The 24,810-nt window shown below is 31.7% G+C and overlaps 1 protein-coding gene across 5 annotated transcripts in view; it reads right to left on the reverse strand.

Annotated features, from left to right (window-relative positions):
- The window catches only part of LOC143045973 (arf-GAP with dual PH domain-containing protein 1-like), a 37,240-nt gene extending 20,745 nt beyond the window's left edge, over positions 1–16,495 (reverse strand). For 3 of the 5 annotated variants that reach the window (XM_076218865.1, XM_076218864.1, XM_076218863.1), the window contains exons 1-5: positions 16,375–16,495; positions 9,184–9,317; positions 8,451–8,542; positions 6,461–6,505; positions 4,265–4,469 (exon numbers count right to left, since the gene is read on the reverse strand). In XM_076218865.1, coding sequence (XP_076074980.1) covers positions 4,265–4,469; positions 6,461–6,505; positions 8,451–8,542; positions 9,184–9,317; positions 16,375–16,456 — 558 coding nt within the window. In that variant the 5' untranslated portion in view covers positions 16,457–16,495. The remainder of the gene's footprint in view (positions 1–4,264; positions 4,470–6,460; positions 6,506–8,450; positions 8,543–9,183; positions 9,318–16,374) is intronic. The other 2 variants (XM_076218868.1, XM_076218867.1) reach the window with 1 other exon arrangement.
- Positions 16,496–24,810: the final 8,315 nt, after the last annotated feature.

Raw genomic sequence — 24,810 nt, forward strand, 5'->3', positions numbered from 1 at the left:
TATGTTAAACCTCCCCTTTTTAATATAAATCAGTAGACTAGCAAATGGCACATTTCAGAACACACAAAGGAAAAGCACTAACAGGTTATATATGCTTATATAAAAGGTTAAAAAAAAAACAGCTAGAAAGAAACGAAACAAAAATATGTTTTCGATGAGTTACGATGACAAGAACATGACTAACAGATGGACTGACAGACAGACTATTCAGACAGAAGAACAGGTTAATAACATTATAACCTATAACCTTTGAGAAAAACCTTGGGCAAATCAAGCTGTTGTCAATTTCTTATATTCTATCGAACAACAAACATTATTAATCAAGGAGCAATGAATGATTATTTTTCTTCTCTCCAAACCTGAAAAATATAGATCAACAATCACATAGCTAGTTTTGCTAATACTGTGAAAAGTTAGGCATTTCAGAAAACAATAGTCTTACAAAGGTCGATCTAGAGTATAAGACAAGGTCGTCATCAGTCTGAAATCTTAAGTTTAAGACAAGGCTGTCAACTGCCTGTAATCTTGCGTATGGCTGAAAAAAATACTGATTTATAGAGTGGGAATAAAGGAACTCAGTTTTATAAATAATTTAACTATAAAATCCTAAAAATTTCTGCATTCCCACATCACTATTCCTATTCTTAACTGTAATATCAAATCTAAAACAGTACCATAAAGACGTAACAGCCAAATATTCAACAATACTTACAGTGACTTGACTGATAGTGTTGCTATCCAACAATTGCAATTCATTCAAAATTTTGACCAAATTGCAATTTGTTTTATTAAACCAAATTGTTCAACTGGTCAGAAATTTGAAAAAATTGTTCAGTCAAAATGTGAAAGTGCAAGGTGATAAAATAAATCATACTTACAATCCTATAAGACTTTAACTCCACTGTGTTGATGTTATTTTTAAATTAGTTTATCAATCTGTATAGGTATATATAGCTATTACCATACTAAAGGTGAACTGTTTTATTTGTAATTGCTATAAAAATGTCCAAACTAAGCTTTTATATAGTTTTTCTTTCAAAATGTATTCTATATTCATAAGAATCACACAGTATATGAATAAAAACATCATATTCAGTAAAATAATTTGTAAAATTGCAATATATTTGTAGGAAGGGGAGATAATCTTTTTTGGTTTCAAAAAGTCTTTATTCAAAAGAATAGTATTTTAGGTTATTTTCCCAAGGAAACTTATCAATAGCATATTGTTATTTCACATATAGTTTACTGAATATATGATGTATTATTTTAAATGATATATGATTCTTATAAATATAAAATCCTTTTCGAAAGAAAAACTATATAAAAGCTTAGTTTGGACATTTTTATAGCAATTCAAAATAAAATAGTTGACCTTTAGTATGGTAATGGCTATAATATAACATATATGATATAATATATCAATACAGTGGAGTTAAAGGCTTATAGGATTGTAAGTATATTTTATTTTATCACCTTGCACTTTCACATTTTGACTGAACAATTTGTTCAAATTTTTGACCAGCTGAACAATTTGGATTAATAAAACAAATTGCAATTTGGTCAAAATTTTGAATGAGTTGCAATTGGTATAATTATATTATATCATATATGTTATATTATAGCCATTACCATACTAAAGGTCAACTATTTTATTTTGAATTGCTATAAAAATGTCCAAACTAAGCTTTTATATAGTTTTTCTTTCGAAAAGGATTTTATATTTATAAGAATCATATATCATTTAAAATAATACATCATATATTCAGTAAACTATATGTGAAATAACAATATGCTATTGATAAGTTTCCTTTGGGAAATAACCTAAAATACTATTCTTTTGAATAAAGACTTTTTGAAACCAAAAAAGATTATCTCCCCTTCCTACAAATATATTGCAATTTTACAAATTATTTTACTGAATATGATGTTTTTATTCATATACTGTGTGATTCTTATGAATATAGAATACATTTTGAAAGAAAAACTATATAAAAGCTTAGTTTGGACATTTTTATAGCAATTACAAATAAAACAGTTCACCTTTAGTATGGTAATAGCTATATATAACTATACAGATTGATAAACTAATTTAAAAATAACATCAACACAGTGGAGTTAAAGTCTTATAGGATTGTAAGTATGATTTATTTTATCACCTTGCACTTTCACATTTTGACTGAACAATTTGTTCAAATTTCTGACCAGTTGAACAATTTGGTTTAATAAAACAAATTGCAATTTGGTCAAAATTTTGAATGAATTGCAATTGTTGGATAGCAACACTATCAGTCAAGTCACTGTAACAAGTGAGTGAAAGCATTTTCTGGAAAAAAAGACTTTTTTTAATGAACAAGAGTGCACACACTGGAATGTCTTGCCTTCTTTACTAATAATTGATATTATGTTGATAATCCTAAATATAAAGCTTTATTACAACTGTCACATAAACTTAACATAAACCAAGAAAACTAAGTATTGACCTTTGAACCATGAAAATGAGGTCAAGGTCAGATGAACCATGCCAGGCAGGCATGTACAGCTAACAATTCTTCCAAACAACAAATATAGTTGACCTATTGCTTATAGTTTAAGAGAAACAGACCAAACCACACAAAATTAACACTTAGCAATAAATCGTGAAAATGAGGTCAAGGTCGAATCAAACCGACATATAGATCATAAAATATTTCCATACACCAAATATATTTGACCTATTGCATACAGTATCAGAAAAAAAGACAAAAATTCTAAAACTTAACTTTTGACCACTGAACCAGGAAAATGAGGTCAAGGTCAGATGACACCTGCCAGCTAGACATGTACACCTTACAATCATTCCATATACCAAATATAGTAGACCTATTGCATACAGTATGAGAAAAACAGACCAAAACACAAAAACTTTACTATAACCACTGAACCATAAAAATGAGGTCAAGGTCAGATGACACCTGCCAGTTGGACATGTACACCTTACAGTGCCTCCATACACAGAATATACTAGACCTATTGCTTATAGTATCTGAGATTTGGACTTGACCACCAAAACTTAACCTTGTTCACTGATCCATGAAATGAGGTCGAGGTCAAGTGAAAACTGCCTGACAGGCATGAGGACCTTGCAAGCTACGCACAAACCAAAAATAGTTATCTTATTACTTATAATAAGAGAGAATTTAACATTACAAAAAATCTTTAAAAAATTGGACATGTGACCGACGGAAACTTCGTAACATGAGGCATCCATATACAAAGTATGAAGCATCCAGGTCTTCCACCTTCTAAAATATAAAGCTTTTAAGAAGTTAGCTAACACCGCCGCTGCCGCCAGAACACTATCCCTATGTCGAGCTTTCTGCGACTTTTGTCGCAGGATCAACAATAAAACCCCATAACTGGGAAACATAAAAACTAAAAGTTCCTAAAAAGTGAAAGGGAGCTCACATCAATAGATAACAAGAATGTGTCCCCAGTACACCAATGCCCCATCCGCACTATCATTTTCTATGTTCAATGGACCGTGAAAATGGGGGGAAATCTCTAATTTGGCATTAAAATTAGAAAGATCATATCATAGGGAACATGTGTACTAAGTTTCGAGTTGATTGGACTTCATCTTCATCAAAAACTACCTCGACCAAAAACTTTTAACCTGAAGCAGGACAGACGGACGAACGGTACGAGGAACGAACGGACGAACGAACGGACGCACAGACCAGAAAACATAATGCCCATAAATGGGGCATAAAAACAATTCACAAAAGTTTTATGCAAATTTGTTAAAGCGTTTTTGAGTAACAGAGGGACGAAAGATACCAAAGGGACAGTCAAACTCATAAATCTAAAATAAACTGACAACGCCATGGCTAAAAATGAAAAAGACAAACCGACAAACAATAGTACACATGACACAACATAGAAAACTAAAGAATAAACAACACGAACCCAACCAAAAACTAGGGGTGATCTCAGGTGCTCCGGAAGGGTAAGCAGATCCTGCTCCACATGTAAATGTCCAACATGTTGACGACGGACAGACAGACAGACAACAGTTTACCATAAAACGTCCTATAAACAGGTGTAAAACGACTATTATTGGTGCTGTCAATGTTAAGTCTTGAATGACTCAAATTTAAACCATTACAATAGACTACACCAAAAACCACTAACTCTCAACTTAGCATAATGAAACGTTGCTCCATCTGATTGCATATCAGTAATTTGAGTCATAACACAAAATATGAGCTATTCAAACTTTACTTACATCTTTTTCTTTAATAAAATATAATAAGGTATGTCCATTGAGTTTTCTTGTTAAACAAAATCGTCTTTTTTTAAAGCCTTTATCATCTCGCCCACGTTTATATAAATATCCTTCTTTAATGCCTGAGCAGTATGCAGTTTGTCTGTCAGGGTATATAAACTCTTGCCTTGAATATTTAGCTTTCACAAATTCAGATCTTAGAAGCCTGAAATAGACAAAAAAAAATAGTTTTTTAAATTATATATTAATAGATATAGGAAGATGTGTTATGAGTGCCAATGAGACAACTCTCCATCCAAGTAACAATTTATAAAATTAAACCATTATAGGTCAAGGTACGAGCTTCAACATGGAGCCTTGGCTCACACTAAACAGCAAGCTATAAAGGGCCCCAAAATATACTAGTGTTCTAACATAAATGTTTCCAATTATTTACTAAAATCTCAAAATGTCTCCTTTAATGTTAAGGTTCTTGCTGAAGGTCTATGTTTCTTCTCCTGGCACTTTAGCTTCCTCAACCAATCATTTGTAAAAACAAAAAAACTGATTGTCACAATATAGCAAATAGTGCTTACAGTGGCATTAAAGACCAGTAATCAACCAATTAGTTAATTTCTAGGAACTTTTGGAGGAACAGGTAACTGACTTCTTTTGGTTGTGGAAATAAAAAGTTAACGTACAGAAACCAAACATTTTGCAATTTTTCCATTTATAAAGGGAACTCTAGAATGGATAAATTGATGCCACCAAAATTCAAACTTGTGGTAATAAGCAAAGTTTCATGATATTTTGTTGAGGCAAACTCAAGTTAGAGAATGGAAACCAATTTTGGGAAGTACGTACATACAGACTGACAAGGGTAAAACTTAATGCCCCCTCTGCTACAGCAGGGGCATAAAAACATAAAGTTTACACTTTTCATCTAATCAAAAGATGTCTAGATATAGAACATTTAGTTTGTAGAATTCATCAATATTGAAGGTCTTTTTGTATAATGATACATTTTGCAAGGGTGGGTGTTAACATTCAAATATATCATACACAAGTATTAATGACATTATTAATGTGAGGGTGAGAAAAGGTGCAGCTGTAATGGGAACATCAGACTTTTGTTAAACATCTTATTCATTTAGTATCTTCAAATCAAAGATTCTGTATATTTAACAATTTCAGCTAAAAAGTAACAATAGTTATATCTGGTGGTATTCTGCACTGAATAGGATATAATGAAGTAAATAAAATATACAAATAAGCATTCCTTTTTTAAGTCAATTCCACAAATTCCACACATGTAAGTAATTTTTTGGCAAAATGTTTCATTCAATTTCTCTAAAGATTACCAGTTAAATTTTATATGCGAACATATTCTAATACTTGATATCACTGTGTTATTCCCTTTCAAACTTCTAAGACAGAAAAATGCTTGTACTATAGACACTGCTTATATAATTATACAGATTTAGATATTTAAGTTAACTTCTACTTCTTATTACATTATACACATGTATATGGTATTCTGAATATGTAACTTAAATTAGTACATCATTTGTTAATTTGCTTTTCTTGTAATACATTTTTTACTGTACATGAACACTATGTCCAAAAACAGTGGACAAATTTGTTTTTTGCATCAATTTGCAAATATATGTACTAGGACTTAATTCTAATGACTTTTCTCAAAATACATCCTTACAAAAAACTGAAGTGGTGAAATAAAAGTGATCTCAATATACCGGTACTTGTGATGTGTGTTATGAAAAACTTGTTAAGCATGCATGTTGTTAGGATACTCTATGTGTTTGGATTTCTTTCAATAATCACACAAGACACATGTGACTGAGGGGTGATTGTAGGGTTAGAATAAAGCCTGGTGAGCCACACATTACAGCCGATTGCATTGATTGTGTAGGTAAAGGTAATATCTTTGGTTAGCTTGCTTGCTAGCTTAACCGTGAAATCATTGTTATGTAAGGTATACTACCCTCCTTATAAAGTAGCCTAGTCCTACAGATAGATAGACGTTATCTGTTGCTGGTATACTCTTACAGGAGGGTAGCTAACCTGACCTAATAATGACTTCACGGTTCAGCTAGCAAGCAAGCTAAAGAAAGATATTACCTTTAACTACACACTCAATGCAAACAGCTGTAAAATATATCTGTAATATCTGGTAGAACAGTATCACAATCAACTTACTTGAATCTTTTGTCTGCTGGTAAATCTTTTTGTGCATAATACCAACTGTGTTTTTGTTAATAAAAGTATGTAGTTTAATTAGTTTTAAGATATTAGTAATTACAGGTCAATACTTTTACTAGATTTCTATCCTTTGATATTGAATGGTCCTTACAATACTACTATGGATTGTTAAAATCAGAAAAAATTAGATATAATATTTCTTCTCTTCAGGGGACACTGTCAACAAAGATAAAGGCGTTCACTAAGACACTGTCATCATCATAAATGTTTGACTAACAAAGATAGGGACACTGTCATCAACATAAATGTTTGACTAACAAAGATAGGGACACTGTCATCAACATAAATGTTTGACTAACAAAGATAGGGACAATGTAAACATTATAAACTTTTGACTAACAAAGATAAGGACACTGTTAACATTATAAACTTTTGTTTAACAAAGATAAGGACACTGTTAACATTATAAACTTTTGACTAACAAAGATAGGGACACTGTTTACATTATAAACTTTTGACTAACAAAGATAGAGACAATCTTAACATTATAAACTTTTGACTAACAAAGATAGAGACAATGTAAACATTATAAACTTGTGAGTAACAAAGATAGGGACACTGTTAACATTATAAACTTTTGACTAACAAAGATAGAGACACTGTTAACATTATAAACTTTTGATTAACAAAGATAGGGACAATGTTAACATTATAAACTTTTGACTAACAAAGATAGAGACAATGTAAACATTATAAACTTGTGAGTAACAAAGATAGGGACACCGTTAACATTATAAACTTTTGACTAACAAAAATAGAGACACTGTTAACATTATAAACTTTTGACTAACAAAGATAGGGACAATGTTAACATTATAAACTTTTGACTAACAAAGATAGGGACAATGTTAACATTATAAACTTGTGACTTAACAAAGATAGGGACACTGTTAACATTATAAACTTTTGACTTAACAAAGATAGGAACACTGTTAACATTATAAACTTTTGACTAACAAAGATAGGGACACTGTTAACATTATAATTTTTTGACTAACAAAGATAGGGACACTGTTAACATTATAAACTTTTGACTAACAAAGATAGGGACAAAGTTAACATTATGAACTTATGACTTTTAAACAAAGATAGGGACAATGTTAACATTACAACTTGTGACTAACAAAGATAGAGACACTGTTAACATTATAAACTTTTGACTAACAAAGATAGGGACACTGTTAACATTATAAACTTGTGACTTAACAAAGATAGGGACACTGTTAAGTTTTATAAACTTTTGACTAACAAAGATAGGGAAACTGTTAACATTATAAACTTTTGACTAACAAAGATAGGGACACTGTTAACATTATAAACTTTTGACTAACAAAGATAGGGACAATGTTAACATTATGAACATGTGACTTACAAAGATAGGGACAATGTTACATTACAACTTGTGACTAACAAAGATCTATACTATTAAAATTATAAACTTTACACAAAACAAAGATGGAGAAATTTCAACATTATAACTTGTAACTAAACAACGATAAAGAATATGTCAATATTGTAAACTTGTGACTTACAACGATACAGTCACTGTTGACATTATAACTTGTGACTAACAAAGATTTACACTTTCAACATTATAAACTTGTGACTTACAAAAGACTCAGAAAATGTCATGGTTATAATTTGTGACTTATCAAATAAAGAGAAAATGTCAACAATATAAAGTTTGACTAACAAAGATCGAGACACTGTCCACATTATACACTTGTGATTAACAATGATAGAGACACTGGGAACATAGATAACTTGTAAATAGACTTGAACATTATAAATTTGTGACTAACAAAAGATAGAGACACACTTATTCATGTCAACATTCTTGTGTGTTTGTTGCTAATTCAAGTCCAGTTTTGTTGAAGTATTTAGTTCATTTTCTTTTGCTCTCATAACGACAGTTAAATATACTAACTCTGGATCATCTTTGGTTGGACGCTTGTAGTATGCTGGTAAAAATTGTTCATATTTCTGATTCACAACCTCATTACCCAGTTCTGCCACAGCCTGAAAACAGATAGAACGTTGACAATATACCTAAAAGGTCAATATATATTCAACTGCAAGACTTTGACAAAGAAAAGACCAACACATGCATGTTTGAATTTCATGTACATCTTGCTTTGTGCTTGATGTCAGACAGGCTGTACAATATATCCAGTGTTTTATCTGGAGCCTCTCAGCAACATGGTAATATCACACTTTTTTTCTTGAATATGATACTATCTGAAACAACTTTCTGATAGATTGTGTTATGGACTTGATGCTTGAATTTCAAGAAACAGGACTAGCCTGTCAAAACTGACCAGGGAGTTCAAACCATACATGTAGCAGGCGAGTTTGAATAAAATCTTAATAAACTGGGATTATCAGAGAGTACTTTTTTACCATTTTACACTTATGAAATTTGTAGGGATAACACTTACATATCAAAAACAGTAATTCAAAACTGATTTTACCCTTTCAAAAGGTTTCTACACATACCATATAAAAAGTGTAATTTAATATCAGAGGCATTGGTCCTTTACACTCAATGCCATTTGAACTAACAAAAATCAGGCTAAATGAATTAAGGGCTTTATGATCCTTTTATTACACATTACATTAACAAGTTACTTTTGTAACATCGCATAACAAAAGATACACACCTGAACTTGGTCATCTTCCCAGTTGTCTAACTTTATAGATCTGACCCGACTGATATGTGTTCCTAAATTTCTATGACATCCCGCACATTCTGGACACAAAAAGGCTCCCAAGTTCACAGAAACCCATTCTGGATCTGTAAGATTGAAGAAAAATGTTTTAATTATTTAAGTTTTATTGTGCATGAAAACACTAAAGTAACTAGTGAGCTTCTAATTATTCTGCCACTTTTCTTTGTTTTGATAACTCTAAAGTCAAGCTTTTGATCCATACATCCTTGTAAATATATTATAGGAAAGGTATGGAAACAATATTTATATAGACTTAATTCATTGAAAGTCAGTCGAAAAAATGGTAAAAACTTTTAAGCTTTAAGGTAATATAATTGTTAGAAATGGCTACACAGAAGATCAGAAAATTGTTTCCATTTACATCTCAAAATTTTCAAGCATTTTTAAAACTTTCAATATAAACACCAAATGATCTTGGCCAAAAAAAATCTCAGTGGGTGGTGTATGATTCAAAGGGGCTGATTCAAAGTGTATCATAAGGAAGCAGTAACCAGGCAAATCTTATAAATAGTTAACACTGTGTAACTAAACATTGAAACAAAACAGACTAAATATGGAATTATACCTATCAAAACAAAGTCAAAAATATCTAATAATATAATCTAATTTTACTGGAAATTCAAAAAAAATCACAATGGACAGGTTGGGTGTTACAAAAATAAAAACTCCCATTTTAAATTAGAATGGCATTAGTATACCAGAATTTTCTTAACATGCAATAAATAAACTCGCATTTGTGTTGATTGTCCCAACAATCTCAATAAGACATTCCTGCAACTGTTTCTGAATATAAAGTATACTGTGTCAAACCAGAAAGAGGCTACCAAGAAGATCATAAAATCACTTCAACTTGCACAACTCAACCCTATCAATCTTCAGACAAAAACTCAAAGCTTAAGCTCAAGGTGAAGGGAGGGCCATTATTTCCACTGATTTTAGTTTTCCCTCTCTAAAATAAATGCACATGTGTTTAATACCAATGCAGATTTAAATTTAATTCTAAGACAAAATCAGAAATTTTTTATCATAGAATACTGTTAGACACAGTTCATAAAGTATCTATAATATCTAACTGACTGAAAATGAATAACAGTGTTTTTAGGAATGCATTAAAGGGGGGTCTCATTGGGGGTTCTGATCCCGGATCCCGCTTACTGTTTTGTCAGATTCCTGTATCCCGCTTACACTATGTACTTAAGCAATTCTAGGTTTTTTTGTCATTTCCCGGGTCCCGCTTTTCACGACACAATAATTTGACTTTCACGTGTCACGCTTTATACAAAAAATCGGCAATCCCACGTCACGCTTAGACCCCAATGAGACCCACTTAAAGGGTTAATCCTGTTTATGTTTTACATAGCTCTTATCAATGAATCTATTGAAAACAAACTGAGAATTCTATGACAGTGACATTTTAATACTGACTTTTTTATTTCACACTTTTGGTTAATGTACATGTTGTACACTGTAAATAGATACCAATACTCAAAATATATGTACAGATATAAATTATAAATTGCCATTTCAATTTATGAAACCTATTCATCATGTTCATTCTTTTTCTTAAAAAAAAGAAAATAAATGTGTTGAAGGAAGAAATAATTTTGTAATGAAACTTCAATTTCAATATGAATATTTTTTATCCATCATTTACTTTCATTTTCATATAGTTATCAAAATGAAATAGTGAAAACTTCCCCTTAAACAAGAAAAACAATACTGATTCCAACATTCTTTTTCAAATAGCTTAATTACATACATTTATCTAAGTTGCAGTAGTTTATGAACCCTGACTTTTGACCTATTGACCAAAACATCAATAGGCTATTTTCCATTGTAAATATCTTTCCTCTGACGAGTCTCATCCCAATTAAGCACGCGAAACTGAAGTAATCATCCTAAAATGTTTTTTCCAACTTTTTTAAATTCTATCCTCTTATTATTTAGTGACCTTCACCTTTGACCTAAATCATTTAGACTTCTCCACTTTTCTATATCTCTAATCTGTATAAGTTTTATTCCAACCAAGCAAGGGAAACTCAAGTAATCATCCACAGATATAAGAAGATGTGGTATGAGTGCCAACACCCATTTTTGCCCATCTTTTTTTAATTTTCATATTAGTAGTGGTGACACTGACCTTTTACCTATGGGCCCATAATCAATAGGCTTCTTCTTCTTCTCTATTTATTTAGTATGTAAAAGTTCCTTCAAATCAAGCAAGAGATAATCAAAGTTTCATCCAGAAAACATCTGTGTCAGACACCAGCTTCACCAGGGCTTTTCTGGGGGTTTTTTTTTTGGTGCAAAATTGATTTTGCCTTGCTCCACTACTAAATAAATTTGATTTTCAACAGTTATCACACCCCATTTCCTTTTTAAAAAAATCCAGGATCCACCCCTGGCATGCCTGGACATTCAAACATTATGAAAGCAAAGAATTTAGTTTAAATTTTAACATGTATGTTTTGATATTTAAACCACAAACAGAAAGAGGAAATTACAATGACTTTATCAGTACAATAAAAGATCGTTTGACAATAGGTTGACAAATTAAAGATCATACTTCCTATTCAATTATATTTCTTCCTCTTCCTAGACAAAAAACAATATTTATCTTATAAAAGTCAAAGTAACCGCATGTATACCAAATAAGTACAAGTTACTGTTATAAAAATACACACTACTTTTAAGTGTTCTGTTAACCTAGAAAAACCTGTTATTTTGCATGTAATAATGTAATTAGAAATTCAAATGTATTTGGGTTATCATATTGATTGTCAATTGACATCATCATACAATAATAGGTAATTATTAGTTTCAACCTCACAAATCACAAAATCAAAAAACCATGCAAACAACATGAACATGAATATAGTATTTTCTAGAGAGAAAGTAGCTGAATAAGAGATTCTCCTCAGACTCTGATACATGTATATGGGTCAATAGTCTGATTAAAAATCTTAAGTTTCCTGATATTTTTTCTTAGTTCTAATGCACTATCATGAAATACAGTACTTGTCTTAGCAACTGTTTCTGAAGACGAATTAAATCATCTGGGGTCATTAGCCATTATGCTTTAATAGATAATAATAAGTTTAATGAATGAAAAACAGGAAATAACTGAAAAAAAGTAATATGTGATATATATATCATAAGATGATACACATCATTCTGTGACAAGGAAATACATGTACTCTACACATTTTTCAAGTTTATTAATTAACTACACATAGTTAAATGATTGTGTTAAAAAGTTAGAAAGGAAATAAATAGAGAGTAAATCTTATATAGAATGAAATTTAAAACAGTGTGGCTGTGGCCATTGATTGACACATTAAATTCATCCATTGACTGGGACAATTTACGTGAACGTTTGTCTGTAACGACCACTGTTCACGACGTACCTACGATAGACATTTACACTGTGGGGTCACCAAAGGTTTCTTAACGCCTTTAATTATAAAATAATTCGAAAAATTAATCAGGAATAACCTTTATGTTTTGATTTATATAATTGATATAAATCAAAACATCGCGTTATTTCTGATTAATTTTTCGAATTAATTTATTAAGATGTTGAGAACCTTTGGTGACCCCATAGTTTAAGTGTCTTTAAAAAGTACATAGTGAGAAGTGGTCGTTACATACAAACGTTCACCTAAATTGTCCCAGTCAATGAATGAATATAATGTGTCAATCAATGGCCACAGCCACACTGTTTTGAATTTCATTCTATATCACTCATTTTTTTTCACAAAACTAATTTCAGTCTTTGTCATTGGTCCTTCTTACTGTCTTTATATTTTATACAGGGAAATCAAACACAAACAAATTTTGCAAACTCAAAATTAATCATATTCAAATTTGTCAAGTGTATTATTCAAAGTACTACTAACTTAAAAGCAGATTAGTATTAATAAAAATCTTCCAAAATACAAAGATATTATTTTAAAGATTCCGTATCAACATGATCTTTTATTATTTTCAAGATATGGACAGACATATGTAACCTACTTTTACTTTCACTTTTTTAAAGATGAGTTCAAATAACATGAATAACACTTTCAAAAAATCTTAAATAAAAAAAAAATCCTTGATATGCTTTTTGATTTTATATATAGTAAGAATATGCTGTTTTTCTTTGTATTCATATACATTGTATATTACATGTATTCTTAATTCTTCTTGTGAAGAGATGTGTAATATGTGACAATTACATAGTTATAAGATCAAATAATTCATAAATAATTCTTGCTTTTGACAAGTATAAGAAAACAAATTAATCGTCCTTGGAGAAAAACATAACAATGTAAGGCATGTTCACAATAAAATTGAGAATGGAAATGGGGAATGTGTCAAAGAGACAACAACCTGACCATAGAACAGACGGAAATGGGGAATGTGTCAAAGAGACAACAATCTGACCATAGAACAAACGGAAATGGGGAATGTGTCAGAGACAACAACCCGACCATAGAACAGACAACAGCAGAAGGTCACCAATAGGTCTTCAATGCAGTAAGAAACTCGGATAACTTCCACACCTGAAGGCATCCTTCAGCTGGCCCCAAAACAAATATCTATTTACATTTTATATCAACTTCTATATCTTGCTCACATTTATAAGGTTACAGTTAATAAGATACTGGTAGATACTTGAAAAAAACCCTCTTTGTTAAATTAACAATGTGTCTTATGTTTTTCCAATAATCAAATGTAGACATGCCAGACTTACAACAGGATGTAAACACATTATATTTTGACAATAAAACATTCATGTCTTTTTATGAGGAACAATTTCTTATAGTCAAGAGTGTGTGATTTAGTCTGCAAAGTGGTAGGACCATCCTCTGTCTCAGTCGGAAGATTTTTCATTTAATATAATAGAAAATCAAAGGATATAAACCGTTAACTACACTGATACCCTTTATTTGTAAGATTTTTTATGTCCGAACTTAAAAAAAGGGGGGTCTCAGATTCAGCTCTCAAAAATGACTATAAGAACTTCACTTAATCATCATCATGTAGGCTACATTTATGTCATCAGAGCTTCAATTTAGTTTTGATTTTGCTAAAGGCAGATAACACCCTCCTGTGCTTATACTGGGTAAAACAACACACTAAAAGGGTAACAGCCTATCTTAGACTACATGTTGTAAAACTGACACACTCCATCAAAAACCTACAGTCTAGCATCATGTATATTATATAAGTACCATCAGAGAGAACACTTACAATTACTAGAGGAAGGTGTGTACAGTGTACAGTACATTTAAAGTCTTCCTCCTATAAATGTCCCTTTGGATCAAGAAGTCCAACTAGTCAGACATCTCCCTGACTGACATCTGCCATGATGTGAAAGACTAAAAATGTCTATATTGTAATTTAAATGTGACTGAGGATGAACTCCATTTTTTGTTAGAATGTCCTCTATTTGTAACTTCAAGAACCATTTTACATGATTTATTTATTAAATATCCAAAACTAAGAATGCTTATTTCACAAAACTTATTTAAATGGATTATGATAAATGATGAGGATAATTTTATTAAAAACTTATGCAAATATTTGACTTCAAACTTAAAAGTGAGAAATATTACAAGTTGAAATTAATACAGGTTTTAATGATAACATTTGGTGAAGAGTTATTTTTCTTTCTGCAGTGGTATTACCTGTTAAGTGTTAAAATAGTTATCAAAGGTACCAGACTCATCAGTGACGCTCATATCAAAATAGTTATAAAGCCAAACAAGTACAAAGTTGAAGAGAATTGAGGACCCAAAATTCAAAAAAGTTGTGTCAAATACGTCTAAGGTTATCTATTCCTCGGATATGAAAATCCTTAGTTTTTAAAAAAAATTCAAAAGTTTTGTAATAGGAAATTTATACAAATGACCATATAATTGATATTCATGTCAACACCGAAGTGCTGACTACTTGGCTGGTGATACCCTCGGGGACGAAACATCCACCAGCAGTGGTATCAACCTTGTGGTGTAAATAGTTATCAAGGGTACCAGGATTAAAATTTAATACGCCAAACGTGCGTTTTGTCTGCATCAAACTTATCAGTGACGCTCATATCAAAATAGTTATAAAGCCAAACAAGTTCAAAGTTGAAGAGCATTGAGGACCCAAAATTCCAAAAAATTATGTCAAATATGGTTAAGATAATCTATTCCTGGGATAAGAAAATCCTTAGTTTTTCAAAAAATTCAAAAGTTTTGTAATAGGAAATTTATACAAATGACCATATAATTGATATTCATGTCAACACCGAAATGCTGACTACTGGGCTGGTGATACCCTCGGGGATGAAACATCCACCAGCAGTGGTATCAACCTTGTGGTGTAAATAGTTATCAAAGGTACCAGGATTATAATCTGATACACCAGACATGCGTTTTGTCTACATCAGACTCATCAGTGACGCTCATATCAAAATAGTTATAAAGCCAATTCAAACAAGTACAAAAGTTGAAGAGCATTGAGGACCCAAAATTCCAAAAAGTTGTGTCAAATACGGCTAAGGTAAAGCTACTAAAGCTACGGCTAAGAACAATTATAAATTTCAATGTAATATGTATTGCAAGAAAACTGCAGCATATCTATATATATATTGATAGAACTTTTAAATTACAATGTCATATGTTTTGCAAAAAAATTACAGTGCTAGAACAATTATAAATTACCCTGTTATCTGTTTTGCAAGACAACTAAGTGTTGAAAAGAAATTATAAATTACAATGTCATCTATTATGCCAGACTCCTTTTGTAGAGCACTGATTAGTCATAATTACAAATTGATGTCACATTATCTTAAAAGCTTAAAACTTTCAAATGACTAACTAGACATGTCTATATATTGCCATTGTTATTTCAAATCAGATTGTTATCAACCCCAATACAAAATGGATATAAAATATTATACGTAGATATTCAAATGTCTGTATATTGTTTATCAATCTGTTAGTACTTGTTGTACCATGCTCAATATACTGTCATCCTGGTTTATACTTACGACTAAATGTGTGTGGTAAACTAATGTTATACTATAATATCTTGTTTATAAATGATCAGATGATACACAAATAATATATTCTTTCAATAAATACAAACCAGGACTTTTACAATCTGCACAAACATTATTTCCCGGTTTGTTCAATAACTCCAGAAGTGTGGCTCTATTCCGATCCGCCATCTTGGCAGGATTAATATTATTCTAAATATAGTATCAGGTGATTTTTACGCCCAATATAGTTCATTGGCGGGAGTGTTTAAAATAATAAAATCATGTAGGAAAATTTCACTTTTCAATTCAATGTTAGGACTTATTTTTTATCGTGATTAATCTATTAATAAATTGTGATGTATGATTGCTGTTTAATCAATTACGATTCGAGTGCATCTGTCTAGTTCTAAGGTCAAGGTCAATTTTGTGAATCCATGGGAATATGCGATGGAAATAGTCACCGGTAGTTTTTATTTTTTTTCAACTGTACATTTCCATTGTTGACTGATATGCTTTACCAGAGACATATATATACATACATGTGTATATATGTCTCTGGTTTTACATGAAATGGAAGATATACTTTCGTATTTACGGCATGTAGTTCCAGGCACTTGTCTCAGATTTTGAGATGGGACAATGAATGGACTATAGGATCAAATGTGTCAATTACTGAATTCCCTACAATTCCTTTCAATGTGCGTGTGATATATTTTCTAGATCACCAAAGTCAACCATTTTAATATTCCGAGATGATAAAATTTATAAAAACCATATTAATATGGATTGGTTGAGTGAATATCCCATTTTCAAGAAGCATATGGTATAATTTATTGTTTCACTAATCACATAGTTTTGATGAATTGTGTCTTGTTTATGAGGGCATTAACTGTTTTATTTACTTTCATTGTAAATGGTGTTAAAAGATGCGGACCTTGCAGAAGACACCATATTGATATACTGCATAGGCGGATCCAATGGGGGGTGGGGGGGGGGGGCACTTGGTGGGCCCGGGCTCCTCTTCTGTGGGAAACATTTAGTTGATTATAGGGAATCACTGAAGCATTACTGGAGCTGTTCCCCCTTATGTCAGTCGGGACCCTCATCGGGACCCCCTTTTACAAAAAGTTCTGGATCTGCCAATGTACTGTTCTCAGAAATAACCAACAACAGTATCATTTTGGGAAATTGACGGCAAAAATTTTCACTCCTTCGTCGAATGCGGTCTTATCTCGTGAATATTATTGAAGGCAATACACAGGAATATTAATGCCGGCTAGCTTTACACTAGTTAACATAAACAGTACTGCTGTTTTTGTTTTTGTTGATTATAGACTTTTTCGCAACTTTGTAATTTTAACCAAGAATTGTATAAAATTCATTGCATGAAAAAGGTAATTTGTCGATATTTTAATTTGACCAATCTATCGAACTATGACTACAGGTTTGTGCTATGTCAAGTTCAGCCGCTTATAATTTGTCAACCTAAACGAAGCTGTTTACTATGAATCTAAGTAAAAATTGCTCCACAATTTATATGTTCGTTATAAAATCGTTTATGAATAATTTTACGGAATTCCTACAGGTATTATTAGCGCACCTGCAATTGTAGATCTTTTTCTAGTGTTGTGCATATTCTTTCTGGGACAATCTTTAATTATACCATTCTGGAAAAAAGTAAATAAACATCTGCTTACATGATATATTTACCTTTATGCTTAAGTCTTTGAATTGTAACTGTATACGGTATGGGATTTGCATATTCAAGTTATGGCCGTACGATGACCCTTAATTGTTTTCATAATTGTCCCCTGGTTTATTGATAATTGGCAATAACACCACGTCTTCTCTTTCTTATTTACTGTTAATAATTCAGAACTTGTTAAACCTGGTTATGTATGAGTGATAATTACAGTCATTGTGTCGTCCATTTTTAGACAAAAAGAAAAAAAAATATTAGAGAAACATCATTGTCGATTTCAATATTGAATTGTATAGTGGAGGAAATAGTTTTTTTTATGTAGAATACCGCCAAGACTATGAAGTGTGCTGACAGTTTTACATCAGATGTTTAGAAAAATGTTTACAACTTTAAGCTGTATCCTTAACTTTGATTTAGTGACATTTGTTTGCTTAACATTCTATATTTTGTATGTCCATCTTAATGAATCTAATACAAAAGAATATAAAAAGGTTATATGACATATTTCCCGAAGTTACCGTTCAAAGGGAATTAACCAAGGATTTTTTTTTATCACAACTTCCCTTCTGTTAGTGTTCTATCTTCACCCTACACTACCAAGAATTTAGTCACACTTTTCTAGTATTGTTCTACCCTCTGGCAAATCAGTACTGGGCGGTAACATGATACTGCGTATTCTTATACTTATATCTATACTTATTATAATTTTATGGGTTCAATACCGATTTTTCTCTACCATTTTAGTGTTGATTTTTTTCTTATGTTTTAGTACTGATTTTTTTAATTATGTTTCCGTTCTGATTTTATTCAGTCATGTTCTAGTTCTGATTTTTTGAGTAATGTTTTTGACATGTTTCAGTTCTTATCTGTATGGTAAGTACCGTTTCAAATACTAATTTTTAGCACTTTTCGGTATTGATTTTTTTCAGTAACATTTAACAGTCACAGTGGTTTTTAAGTACTGTTTCAAGATTTAATTACAGACTTTATTCGGTACTGATTATTTAGATACTGTTTAATAATAAGTATTTCTGACTTTACTAAATGTTTCTAAAATTAAAATTGAGAATGGAAATGGGGAATGTGCCAAAGAGACAACAACCCGACCATAGAGCAAACAACAGCAGAAGTTCACCAACAGGTCTTCAATGCAACGAGAAACTCCCGCACCAGGAGGCGTCCCTCAGCCGGCCCCCAAACAAATATATACTAGTTCAGTGATAATGAACGCCATACTAAACTCCAAATTGTACACAAGAAACTAAAAGTTAAAATAATACAAGACTAACAAAGGCCAGAGGCTCTTGACTTGGGACAGGCGCAAAAATGCGGCGGGGTTAAACATGTTTGTGAGATCTCAACCCTCCCCCTATACCTCTAGCCAATGCAGAAAAGTAAACGCATTACAATACGCACATTGAAATTCAGTTCAAGAGAAGTCCGAGTCTGATGTCAGAAGATGTAACCAAAGAAAATAAACAAAATGACAATAATACATAAATAACATCAGACTACTAGCAGTTAACTGACATTCCAGCTCCAGACTTCAATTAAACTGATTGAAAAATTATGTCTTCATCATATGAATATCAGGCACAATCCTCCCCGTGAGGGGTTTAGTATCATACCATCATAACATATATGAGAAGAACATAACCCGTGTCATGCCAACAACTGGTTTATTAATAATAAATGTGTTTAGTTCCGATGCAAAGACCCTATAAGTGAATCAATAGTAACGCCAAAATATGCAATCTTTAATGACCTGACAACAGTATCGTAACTATATCCCTTCTTAATAAGTCTGTTTCTTTCGAATATTATGTTCAATCATTTTCTTACTAAATGTACATGTCAATGCAGAATTTAGCACTCGTTCGTAAATTTTGTTAATCTTATTTTACAATTTGGATTGCGTTCAAAAGGTTTTTTTTATTTTTATTTTTTTTACATAATATGCATATCAGGGAATTCGTTATAAACTTGTTATCCTAACCTTATAACAAATCAATTGCTCTGTTTATTAGCTCCCAGTATCAATTAAAATACATAATACCTTGTGGTATTACGAAATTATATAAATTATATATTCTATATTTCTCAACATAAAAAACTTTTCAAAAACTTACTGAGAATAACATGTGTGTTATAACATGTCAAACATTCTAGTTTCAATTGATCAACTTACTTTCAATATGAATTAATCTACAAGAATATTATTTTTGATAAATATATGTTCATTTTAAATTGTGGGTTATCTATATCCATTTGATGAGTTAAGCCTTTTTCAACTGGTTTTATGGTTCGTTCTAATGTTGTACTGACTGTTACTCCACTGTCCCAGGTTAGGGGAGGGTTGGAATCCCACTAACATGTGTAACCTAGTCACATTCTGTATATGTATGTGCCTGTCCCAAGTCATGCAGTGGTTGTCGATTGTTGATGTGTTGCATATTTGTTTTTCAATTTGTTTTTCGTTCATTTTTTTGTACATAAATGAGGCCGTTAGTTTTATCGTTTGAACTGTTTTCATTTGTCATTTCGGGGTCTTTTATAGCTGACTATGTGGTATGGGCTTTGCTCATTGTTGAAGGTCGTACTGTGACCTATAGTTGGTAATTTTTGTGCCATTTGGTCTCTTGTTGAGAGTTGTCTCATTGGCAACATACCACTTCTTCTTATTTATAGAAATTGGAATCCTGGATCTGGTACAATATCATATGTATATCGATGTACTTTATATGTATATGGTGCTTATTGATACATGCACCATACTATTAACCGATATGTGCATGGTGCATTAATATTCTGAAATTATATTAATGATTCTGTCGCCTTTCAAGAGCATGTGTGAATAATACATGTAACAATTATAGGTTATCGTTGATCATCTCAACGAGATTGATTTTCTCGCTTGAGCCGGGACGGCGAAAGCGAGAAAGGCAATCGAGTTGAGATGACCAATGATAATCTGTTTATCGCTATTTTACCTATGTCGAAGTTGTCAATTTCATGTCAATTTCGTTAGCAACGCCACGTTTAGTTTCTATTGAGGTTTCTAGCGATAATTATCCATCTCAAGCGCGTAGCATGATATGAAAAATTATCACAAAAAAAGATCAAAGGAAAAATGCACAAAATAACGATAATACATGTTATATATCTTTGAGACATGTTTCAAATGATTTAATCAATTGATCCTATAATATTGTTGCCTTGTAGTTTCATTAGCCTCCTCTTTTTCGAAATCTACAAGGTTGTATTTCGTGCAAGAGATGTGGCTCTCTCTTAACACGGGTCAGCCATTTATCGTCTCCTTCCGACGGATTATCATCGTTTCTCAAGACAACACTCTTTTCTCTTTCACACTTCCTATATCAGTGTGAAATCTCCAGTAAAAATAAAATTTACTTTTGTACGTCTTTTCGTCGTTTTTTTTTTCTCTTAGTTTTTCTTCATGGCTTTGTCCGTTTTTAATCAATTTAAAATCTTGAAAGCTCCTTGGTTGCGCAAACCTTCAGCAGTCCTGATATATTGGACGATGCCCGTAGTCTTTCGGAACAGCAATAGCTTATTAATTGACCTGATAAATAAGCATTAAACTTTCCTAATGGTTTTTGTAGTAAATTAAAAGTGTTATTAGGTAAACTTGGTTTTCAGCATGTCTGGGAAAATCAAAATACTAAGTCAAAGAATTAGAAGAGTAATTCATAAAATATCGGAAACAAGCTCTTTTTTGTGACTCTAATAATGGTAATAGTCATGGTAATAAACTAAGAACAGGTCACAAAGTTAAAAATAATTTTGAATTAGAAAAATATTTTCTACTGGACCTTAAAGAAACGAGTGACTGGTGAAAAATAATGTTCATCCAATTCTTGAACCAATGCATGTACATATCATAAACTTAGTCCTCTGTGCACGATTTTATCATTTTTTACGCAAATATATCGTATAATCGTCAATTTTTTTTCTATCTGTTTTTTATGATTTAACAAATATGGCTTCTCATCAAATGCCGTGTTTTGAAGCCGAAGTTTAACGATTGTCGCCTTATAGTAAATAATCAACAAAAAGCATGGGTATTTAGCACGTGTTTAACATATACAATCAGGTAATTGTTTATGTTAATGACAGATTCATCACCGGATTTTTACGAGGAGGCAGTGGCGGATCCAGCCTTTATAAAAAGGGGGGGTCCCAACCCAGAGTAAAGGGGGGTTCCAACTATATGCTCCCATTCAAATGCATTGATCGGCCAAAAAAAGGGGGGTTCCAACCCCCGGAACCCCCCCCCTGGATCCGCCACTGGGAGGGGTACACTTAGGTCACTATGCATATGGAAAATATGTCGGCGAATTGCTTCTTGGCAGCAAGCAATTAAAAATAAGTAAAAGAATAAAAGAATAAAATAAAGAATTTTCCTCAGAAAAAAGTATATGTACATAAGTTGTATAATGAAAACTATCCATTTAGTTTTCAAAAACATATGCATATATTTTTTTAATTTGAGGTTTCATATGACTTTAAACGTACAATTATTATACAATGATTATTTATCACCTTTTATTTAAAGCTAATAATTAGTTTCTAATTAGCTATATTTAAAAAAAAAATTATTGATGAAATGTGATATCATATTTTTTCTTTTTCATATTTAATTTATACTTTCTTTTCCGTCAATACTTATGACATCGGTTAGGACGTCCTAGCTAAGATATTCATAAGATAGCTTCGATGTGCATGCTGAGACGTGTCGTAAGTTGGTCCTAACTTTATTCTAAATTCTTTCCTAAGAAATTCTTAGGAAGGAACCTAGGACAATTTTGATAAACAGGCCCATGGTTTCAAAGAATTTACATACATACCATTAGACAGTAGTGTAACTTTGCCATGTAAAGGACAGTCTTTAAAAGTTAATGAAAAAATCGTGTTCAGATAAAAAAAAAAAATTAAAAATTAAAAACCAATTGTTCAGAGAACAATTGAAGGTCTTTCCACCAGTTAATATCTATCTTAATATTAGAATATTAAAAATCAGTCTAAAATGTCAGTTTATATGGCTTTATGATGTATAGATATGAATTTAAAGCAAAGGTCAAAATCTAGAACGTCAAATTAACCTATGACCTTGACCTCAATTTCAAGGTCACAAACAGGATCTCAAATCAAAAGACCCTAGGTCTCTAATATGTATGGTTAATAAGTTATATCACTTTACACATAGTTTTATATATGATAGGGGCAAAAACTCCCATTCATTGTCTACGCACCCTTTCAACTAAAATTATTAAGTTACGACATGTCGCAACTAACAATTTAGTCGATATCTTATACAGTTTCTGAAAATGAGTGAAAATAAGCCTAATTCAAAAATTAGAATATGACCTTGACCTTTGACCTTGACCTAATTTTCATTATTTTGGACCAAGGACCTCAAATCAAAAGATCCTAGGTCTCTATCACTTATGGTTTACAAGATAGAAATGCATATCACTTATATCAAATGCATAAGGGGAAATAACTCTCATATGGAGCATTCATATCGCTTCGGTCAAAATAGGACAAATCATGAGAAGGATATAACAAGCAATTTTGTAAAATAAATTTGTCGTAATCTTTTACGGTTGTGAAGGAGTCGTGGACACAAGGAAAACAGTGTTTGGGGAGATAACTCCTACAAAGAAAAGTATTTGGTTACGCAGGGTAAATTTCAAAAGCGCATAAACTGTTCGATATCCTATACCAAATATCTAAGCAACATATTGAGAAACAAATGTTTATCGCAAGAACAAAATTTGGAGGAAGAAAAAAAAAATAATCAGAAGAAAAACAATAGGTCTTTCCACAGAAAAGTGGAAAGACCTAAACTAGAGGCTCTAAAGAGCCTGTGTCGCTCACCTTGGTCTATGTGACTATTAAACAAAGGAAGCAGATGGATTCATGACAAAATTGTATTTTGGTGATGGTGATGTGTTTGTACATCTTACTTTACTGAACATCCTTGCTGCTTACAATTATCTCTATCTATAATGAACTTGGCCCAGTAGTTTCAGTGGAAAATGTTAGTAAAAATTTACAAATTTTATAAAAATTGTTGAAAATTGACTATAAAGGACAATAACTCCTTAGAGGATCAATTGACCATTTCGATCATGTTGACTTATTTGTAAATCTTACTTTGCTGAACATTATTGCTGTTTACAGTTTATCTCTATCTATAATAATATTCAAGACAATAACCAAAAACAGCAAAATTTCCTTAAAATTACCAATTCAGGGGCAGCAACCCAACAACGGGTTGTCCAATTCATCTGAAAATTTCGGGGCAGATAGATCTTGACCTGATAAACAATTTAACCCCATGTCAGATTTGCTCTAAATGTTTTGGTTTTTGAGTTATAAGCCAAAAACTGCATTTTACCCCTATGTTCTATTTTTAGCTGTGGCAGCCATCTTGGTTGGTTGACCGGGTCACGCCACATATTTTTTAAACTAGATACCCCAAAGATGATTGTGGCCAAGTTTGGATTAATTTGGCCCAGTAGTTTCAGAGGAGAAGATTTTTGTAAAAGATTACTTAGATTTATGAAAAATGGTTTAAAATTGACTATAAAGGGCAATAACTCCTTAAGGGGTCAACTGACCATTTCGTTCATGTTGACTTATTTGTAAATCTTACTTTGCAGAACATTATTGCCGTTTACAGTTTATCTCTATCTATAATAATATTCAAGATAATAACCAAATACGGCAAAATTTCCTCAAAATTACCAATTCAGGGGCACCAATCCAACAACGGGTTGACCGATTCATCTGAAAATTTCAGGGCAGATAGATC

This window comes from Mytilus galloprovincialis, chromosome 9 (assembly GCF_965363235.1).
Source record: "Mytilus galloprovincialis chromosome 9, xbMytGall1.hap1.1, whole genome shotgun sequence".
NCBI lineage: Eukaryota > Metazoa > Mollusca > Bivalvia > Mytilida > Mytilidae > Mytilus > Mytilus galloprovincialis.